The following is an 8,963-nucleotide window of genomic DNA, read 5'->3' as shown; positions in this document are numbered from 1 at the left end:
AAAGTTATTTTGCATTCTAGCCTAGTTTTAATAATTTTTTGCAAAATAGTCTCTCATAATTTAGACAGGTGATCGAAAAATTCGAACAGTCGATCAAAAATTTTAGATAATTGGTCAAAAAATTTAGACAACTAATCGAATTTAAGACAAATATCATTTTAAATATTTTTATAAAAAGTAGAACAAATTGCAAAATCAGTTAAAATAATAATTTTCACCCATTTCTATTGTTATTATTACTTCTTACCTTTTCTACTTTTCCCTTTTCACAAAACCACGCTTATAAAATTGGAACCAGCTAAGAGGCCTCGGCCAGCCATACAAAAGCTGGTCAAGCTGGTCAATAATTTTATTATTTTCCAATCACTATTTATTTATTATTTGAATATTTCCAATCAATTTGATTGAAATGAAATCATGCACTCCTCTTTCATAAGATCTTTGACTTGGAACAATTCAAATCTTATCTTCCTGTTCAATTAATCAAATCAATGGAAGCAAAATTGAATGACTATATTTACATTTTTTAAAAAATAAAATAAAAAAAAATTGTAAAAAATGTTGTTGATATTTGAATAATGTAACACTAACATAGATCAATAATGTTCTCTCCACTAAATCTGATCTAAATACCTATGAATTAAGATGCCTATAGAATAGAGAATAGAGGGCGAAATCAAGAACATGTATATGGAATTAATTTGATTTTTATAGAGACTCAAATTCCAAGTCAGCAGCTGATTGGTTTTGTTCCATAATCTTGGTTTGATTGTCAATATCAGATCTTATTCCCTTTAACAAATGGGGTCTTAGCTTCTTCACATCTGACAACTGAACTGGTTTCAAGAAGAATTCCTCAGCTCCATCTTCCAAGCACCTGATCACAAATCAATTTTCTTATTAAATTATTATTGAAACAAAATTTGATTATATATATATATATATGATGTTTGAATTACCTGCTGATTCTGGATGGTTCATTCTCAGAGGACATGATGACAACTGGTATATCTTTAAGAGATTTTGATTCCTGCCAAACCATATAAACAATATCTCTAATCAAACTCAATTCACTTCAAATATATAAAACTACATAAATACATACATATGTATATTAGGTTATCTTACCTTAACTTTCTTGAGGAGATCATAGCCAGTCATTCCAGGCATAAAGTAATCTGTAATGATCAAATTGACTTCCATAATGTCCTGATCATCATGATGAGAATGATGATGAGCTGAAGAAAAAGGTGAAAAAGTTGTTGCTCCACTCTCTTCTTCTTCTTCTTCATTATTATTATTATTATTGAGACCCAGAAACTCTAATGCTTTACTTCCAGAATCTACTGCAGTAACTGCAAATAATAACAACAACAGTATTAATTACCTCAAATCAAAATTAACAAAACACATTTCTTTTGAGATTAAAAGTTAATCTGTGTTTGCTTACCTTGGTAGGAAGAAGTCTTGAGAAGAGCTTCAATCAATTTTCTGTCTATGATGCTGTCATCCACAGCCAACACATGAAAGTGATCTGACTTAGCAGCCAAACCCATGATGATAATAATCTTAATCTTAGAGAGAGAAAAGAAAGAGAGAGAGAATTGAGAAGATGAATGAATAGAAAAGAGGGGTGAAAACAGAGCTTATAAATAAAATGAAGAGCCATCAGAATCATAAAAGATACCAAATCCTTCCCCAAATATTGACAGTTTGGAAAGTAGGATCCCACAGATTTCTTCAACAATCTACCGGATCTTCTACCTTGTCTCTTTTTGATAAAAATAAAAAATAAAATTTGGTGAACAAGCAAAGAAGCTGCTGTAATCTTTATAGTTTTATATATAAAGTATTTGTCACTAGAGGAATACAGTAAAAATTATTTTTACTAATAAAATATATAAAATTCACAAATATTTTAAACTAATTTTACATATAAAAATAAAATTTTATAATTATTACAGTTCTAACAAAAACAAAAACAAAACTAGTGGGACTCATTTCTTAATTTAGTTTGTGTTTTTGAGAAATCAGTAGAGTATGAGTACTGTTTTCCATTTTCATTGTACATGTTTTGACATGTTTAACATTGATTATTTTTAGTTATTAAATATTAAAGGATTAATTTTCCACTTTGGGTAATTAAATTGAAGAATTATGATTTCTTTTATGTTATATTATTCAATGACAAAAGGTTGATTTGTCATATATTGTTATTCATTATATTTTATTGCATAATGTAAATCATTATGTTGAGACTACACATAAAAATTTATTATTATTACGTAATTATGGTCTTTTTTTTTTAAAAAAAAGTCTTATTAGAACCACAACAGCGAATCGAGTGGGAAAATCTCAAGGGGGAAAAGAGTGCTGGTAGAATATCATTGATAAGGAGCATGAGCCCTGAGCCCTAACGAGAGTATCAATATAAGGAGAGTAGCCAGGCCACCATACATAATGATTTTCCAGTGCTAGTTTTGCCAAAGAATGGGCAACACTATTAGCAATTCTAGGACAATGCTGAAAGAAAATAACAATAAAATCATTACAAAGGAAATCAATATCTATAACAAGAATGTCTAGATAAGAGGATAACACACATTGTTTTTTGAGTGCAATAATAAGAACTAAGCAATCTGATTCCACAATGATATTCTTGCAGCCCAATCTTCTACATAAACAAAGGCCATGAAGTACAGCGTGAGCTTCTACAATGTCTGGTGAGAAAGAAGTTGAATCTGACCAAATTGTTGAAGCTAGTGGGTAGTGGGTATGGTCACGCAAGATTGCCCCATAACCAATATTTTGGGTGGTGGGATTAATAGTTGCATCTATATTAAGTTTCAACATGGTAATGGGGGAGGCAACCACTTCTGTTGCTGGGTGGGCTGAATGTGGGAGGGTGCCTGATGAGCGGAATTTTCTTTGGCATTAGACACCTGAAATTTGTTTAGATAATCTAGAGCCCAACTAATAGTCAGCTCATCAGTAAGCAAAAAATTTTCATGAACCTTCTTGTTCCTTCGATGCCACACTTTCCAAAGAACAACAAGAAATTTCTCAAAATCAGCTTGAGACAGAACCTCCAACAATTCCAACATAAAGTGGTAAAAGTGAAATTGTTTTCGAAAACTGAAACTTACCACTTTAGACAAGAGTTACTGAATGGTTTTTAGACTCCCACAACTCCAAAGTGCATGATAGGTAGCTCATGGCTATCCATACTGTTGTAAATCTACAACACAAACTCAACTTTGAACATAATACTTATAAAATGATTAGATCAAAACAAATAAACTTAAACTTGTGAATCAAAACAGAAAATAAAAATAGAACAAGGCAAGAAAACTTTATCCTGGTTCAGCCTAAAACAATATGGCCTACTTCCAGCTGCTCCCCATAAGAGCTTCTTTCATTAATCAGTAGAAAATACAAGCACCAATGATTAGTACACAATACTGAACTCCACTCTCAAGAAACAACTCAGAAAAGTTTTCCAAGAACAAAAGTCTTGGACTTCAACTTAGGTACTACAAACACTTTTTTTCTCACTCTCTATCTCTTGCCCTCTATATACTTCTCAGATTTTGATTACTCTTCCCAAAAGGGATTCATGGCTATATATAGCCAACTAACAAGGTTAGGAGTACATATGAATAACATAACTAATTTTAACTAACTCAACAGTTGTGGCAGAAAAGCTATTACAAGAAAATGTTTTCTATGGATTACACACCACAAATTCCACCTTAATCCAAATAAAATACCTCAGCATCTTAGGGGAGCGATCTAACAAGTCTTAGTTAGATCCAATATTCAATAGTTCCTAGCAATGTTGGAACCTACTAACCAAGAGTACCTTAGTTCCAGCATCAGCAGAAATTTCCTCACTTGGTACCTTTTCAAGTTCAACCTTTCCTTCTTCTATTTTGAACCTAATCCAAAATGGCCTCACATCAATTTGCTTGGACCTCTCATGGTAGACATGATTTTTGCATAGGTGAATAGCAGATTGGCTGTCAGAGAATATAGTAACTTTCCCTGTCAACATTTGGATTTCACTCTGAATTCCCTTGATCCAAACTACCTCTTTATAAGCTTCAGTAATAGCCATAAAGTCTGACTCTGTAGTGGACAATGTCACCACTAGTTGAAGTTGATCTTTCAAGCTGATGCAGCAGCCATTAAGTTGAAAACAATAGCTTGTAATCGAGTTTCTAGTGTCCCTATTTGATGCATAGTCTGAATCTACATAACCTTCTAGTTAGATCTTTGTGCCTTCTTTGCTGAATCCCAAACCGTATCTAGGTGTGGCCTTCACGTATCTTAGTAGCCATTTCAAACCCTTCCAATGTTCTTCTCCTCGATTGACATGAATCTACTCAGTACACTTACTGCAACAACTATATCTGGTCTTGTACTGGTCATGGTGTACATCACACTTCCAATGGCTTCGGCCTAGGGAACACTTTGCATTGTTTTTCTCTCCTTTTCAGTCTGTGGAGATTGGTCTAATGAGAGGGTAAACTGACCAGCTAGAGGTACATTTACCTCTTTAGAATCTGTCATCGGAAACTTCTTGATAACTTTCTCCAAATAGCTATTATGTGACAGCATCAATTTCTTTCCCTTTTTGTCTCTAAGAATATCAATTCCTAGGTACCTTTTAGAATATAATTAAGTCTAGCTATTTGATGTATATCCTTTCCTATGATAAGCATATCATCAACATAAATTAGCAAAAAAGTGGCTGAATTTGTTTCAAGGCTTGTAAAGTACAAACATGTGTCATAGTTAGACCTTGTGTATCCAATCTTGGTCACAACTGAGTTGAATCTTTTATACCACTGCCTTGGAGATTGTCTTAGGTCGTAAAAAGATCTTTTACGCAAGTAAACAAATTCACCTTTCTCAGATTTCACCTTGAATCCCTCGGGTTGACTCATGTAGATTGTTTCCTCCAATTGGCCATTTAAAAAGTTGTTTTTACATCCATTTGCTCTATTTCCAAGTCAAGTTGGATAGCAAGAGCAAGCATCATTCGAATTGTTTTCATCTTCACTACTGGAGAGAAAATTTCAGTATAATCTATCTGTAACGACCAAAATTTCCTAATAAGGCTTAGGACCTTGATTAGGGGGCCGGAATGGAAATTTTTGGAATTATGTGATTATATGACATATATGAGATTATGTGAGTTATATTATAATATGATTTGATATGCATGTTTAGGTGTATTAAATATACATGTGGGCCTAATTCTTTTTAATTGGGTCATTTTCATAATTTAGCCCGTTATGGGTATATTTGACATATATGTGGTATGTGTGTGGTACTTCATTATTATTTGGTTATGCTTGGGTTACCTAGCACGAGACGATCCTAGGAGGAAAGCCAGTGGGGAAGTCACAACGGGATCCATACTTGACTCGGAGTGACTCAAGAGGTATTTAGCACATTATCGGGATATTGGGTAATGAGAATAAATATTTGACAATAAATTTGGAGTTAGTGAAATCAAGGGGAAATTCAGGAAATTTTGACTATTTTACCCCAGAGGGCATTTTTGGGACCCCGAGCATTAGGATTTGCTTGAGGTTACTTAAGCTTAAAGTAACCTGTTAGAATAATAAAAGAATGTTCAGAATGATCTCTCTCTCCCGCGTTCCCTTTTCGACACCCAATCACATTTTCAAAGGAAACTCGAGTTTTAGAACTCGGATTCAAGCAGGGATTGAGGCATAATGATTATATGGAAGATTAGAAGCATATTAGTTGGAGTATTTAGTTGGGAAACGACTTAATCGGAGGTAATCCAAGTTTTATGTTCTAAGTTTTTAAGCTTTGATTGGATTTTATGTTTTAATGAGTTTTTGGATGAATTGAAGCTTGGGTTTTATTGGTGTTGGATAATTCGAATGTTTGGGAACTTTGATTTTGGGATTTTGATATGTTTGGATAGGTTTTTGGAGGATTTTAAGTGGGAAAAAACGTAGGAAATGGTTGATTTCATGGTCAAGTTGCAACCTTATTCTAGCAAGTCGCGACTTGGATGAAGTCAGGAGCCAAGAAGGCTCTGCCTGGGGGGCGCGCCGCGACCCAAGAGGGGCCAAGTCGTGGCCCGCACCCTGAAGCCCAGGCAAATGCTCTCTGACTTGGGGCAAGTCGCGATCCTAAGGGCCAGGTCGCGACTGGCTTGTGCATTTTTGCCTAGATTTGGTTTTCAATCGTGGGAACTCAACTCTAAGGGCCTAGGATCGATCATACTACCAAGTTGAGTAGGATTCAACGTCTTGGAGGCTAGGTTTGGGCCTGGAAGTATTTATTTACTCATTTTGATGAGGTTTTATATTATAGTTGTGGCTAGGTTATCGCTAGGGGCTTGGAAACAGGATCATGTTTGAGGGTCATTTATTGGTAACCTGTGCTTAGACCAAAGGTAAGAAAACTGCACCCAATATGTGATGCATGCAATATTTGTGATTATGGCATGGCATGAAGGTGAAATATGGAATTTTCTATAGCTTGAGTCTCTGTAATTGTGCATGATTATAATTATGCTTTTGGTTATTGATTAAGCATGCTAAATGCCTTATATCTGAATATTTGATATATGATACATGTTAGGAAAAATAGTTTTGCCTCAATGGAAATGGTAAGAATATACAACTCTAAACAAAAATATTACAAATAAATAATGATTGATTAAATAAAGTGTTACAATAAGATAACTATGTATTCTAGTGGGGGGATGTTATATTATTTTATAATATAATATTATATTATATTATATTATAATATAATGTTTTAGATTAAATAAATGTGACAAAGAGTGTCACATATTGTAATATATAATAGAGAGTTACAATATTTCGATATATGAGAAATATCCAAATATGTAACATATTTGGTGTTACAAATTCAGCTACAAATTTGTAACTTCCATAATTTCTCTTTCCATAATTTATATATCAATTTATCTTAATTAATAAACCTGCCATAATTTCTCTTTCTTTCTCTAAATTAAATAACTCTATGAAACTATTCAAAATTGACCTGGTCAACTTTGATAATTCTAATTGATAATTAAATCAATTAATTGAGTCTATCTTGATGATTTTATCCAAGGTACAATGAGGACCATGGGCCTATGAAATCAAGCTCCAATAAGTTATCATAAATTTAACAAATAAATTTACTAATTTATTAATTCATCGTGATTCCACTAAAAACTCATAATTACACTCTTTAATTCGTAGAACACTTTATAAGCAATATAGATACGTTATTAATTATCCATTGGTACAACCATAATTGTCACTCAACCATCTATAGACGTTATACAATAAGATGAGTTTTTTTTACCCCTCGTTGTATTTTATCCTTAAAACACTTAGTTCTTTGTAAATGATATTTCAGTAAACTAATATTAATTATTGAAATGAGATATCTATCATTTAGCACCTTGAACCAAACTAAAAGGAAACCATCGTTTCACTTCTTCATCAGAAGCTATAAATGTTCATATCTATGATTAACACTCTCACTCAATTATACTACCGAGTTCCCAAGATGTAAGTGTTGACCCAGATTTTGGCCAACTGACACGGAGTCAAAATACGCTTGACGTGGATAAAAACGTTGAAAAGAATGTGATGACGAAAATAATAAAGACACAAGATTTTATAGTGGTTCGGCCCTAGGATATGGTAATAACCTACGTCCACTTGAATTGTTATTGAAATAAGATCCAGAGGGGTGATCAAAGAACTAGGGTTCAATGAGTTTCACTAACCTCTGAAGAAGAAAATACAATTATTCTAGTGTAATCTCTCTCTAATCTCAAATGACCTCTTTTGCTCAAAAGAAAAAGATTAGATCTCGTCCTCTTCCCTGAGCCCTCTTCTTCTATTTATAAGCTCAGGGAAGATTTACATTGATTTGTTACAGATATTCTTTCCTAAATAATCGGATACTCAGGAAATCATGGGAGATAATTTCGGATTCCATCATAACTGCCTAAGATTTCCTCCGCGTATAATGTTCGTATGACCAGTCTGGTCGTATGAAGAAACCGATCGCATGATACTGGATGTCTCCCTGGTCGATAGCTGAACACAGATTCTGCCAAGTGTCAGCCACGTGTAATTAATGCCTGCCATGTCATTCATTTCTTATTTTAGGGATAACATTTCCCCCCCAAGTTTGTTTAGTGCGACCAGCAATAAAGAAACTTAAAGGAACAACCGTTCACATTCCCATGATGTTTGTCAGAATCCCCGTGCATTTTCGAAAACAGTGACATAATTATGTCTAATCAAGCCTTTTCAGTTTCCAAAAAGGCAATTTGACGGCTTATACACTTCCCCACGTTTCGAAAGTGGGAAGTGATGATTACTGCCTTTTGGCCATCCCTTCGATCCCTATAAGTAGGCTTTTCTTCCCCTTTAAGAAATTTTTACTCACCATCTTTGCCAAAATTTTCAAGAACTTGCACCAGAGTTTAGAGCTTCGAAAACCAGTCTGACGCTTAGCCAAAGGTCTTCCAGTTCGAGTTTTCATCTTCTTCCGAATCTCCATCTTCGCCCAGGTAAGAACTTCGTTCCTTAAACTTCCTGCTACGCCATGCATGCCGTTTTTATGCTCTGCGACCTCTGTGTTCTTGAATAGGGTTTTAAGGGTTTTTTGGTATAAACCGCCTATCGCTTGGTAAGAGTGCATTTTTATGCTTTGTATAGGTCAGGACTATAGTTTGATAGTTAGGATCTCTGGTTTGGGACGTTAGGTTGACGAAAGATTCAACCTTTAAGCAAGGTGAAAAAATCGAAATTTTTTCCCACCCTTCAGGAGTCGAAAGAGTTCTCTTTTAAGAAAACAGTTTACTTTCCTTTTTGTTTTTATCTGTTTTTCAAACTACCCACGTTGAAATTAGCGTAGGATTAGGATGCTGCTGGTTATCT

At 34.1% G+C, this 8,963-nt stretch overlaps 1 protein-coding gene across 1 annotated transcript; it reads right to left on the bottom strand.

The window, feature by feature from the left end:
• Nucleotides 1-446: 446 nt before the first annotated feature.
• LOC133798700 (two-component response regulator ORR4-like) lies at nt 447-1,762 on the bottom strand. Its single transcript, XM_062237137.1, has 4 exons — nt 1,451-1,762; nt 1,129-1,355; nt 960-1,030; nt 447-877 (listed from the first exon to the last, which is right to left on the bottom strand). The coding sequence occupies exons 1-4, from the start codon at nt 1,554-1,556 to the stop codon at nt 709-711; spliced, it is 573 nt and encodes a 190-aa protein (XP_062093121.1). The 5' UTR covers nt 1,557-1,762; the 3' UTR covers nt 447-708.
• Between the last annotated feature and the right edge of the window lie 7,201 nt (nt 1,763-8,963).

Source organism: Humulus lupulus, chromosome 8, assembly GCF_963169125.1.
Source record: "Humulus lupulus chromosome 8, drHumLupu1.1, whole genome shotgun sequence".
Classification (NCBI taxonomy): Eukaryota; Viridiplantae; Streptophyta; class Magnoliopsida; order Rosales; family Cannabaceae; genus Humulus; species Humulus lupulus.
This window is presented reverse-complemented; position numbering and strand designations above follow the sequence as displayed.

What these genes read in the sequence shown, in the direction of transcription:
- LOC133798700 (XM_062237137.1), bottom strand. Translation starts at nt 1,556, where the DNA reads ATGGGTTTGGCTGCTAAGTCAGATCACTTTCATGTGTTGGCTGTGGAT. An exon ending in CAAGACTTCTTCCTACCAAG is followed by an intron (nt 1,356 to 1,450) that starts GTAAGCAAACAC and finishes TATTATTTGCAG; the next exon opens with TTACTGCAGTAGATTCTGGA. An exon ending in GAACCATCCAGAATCAGCAG is followed by an intron (nt 878 to 959) that starts GTAATTCAAACA and finishes ATTTGTGATCAG; the next exon opens with GTGCTTGGAAGATGGAGCTG.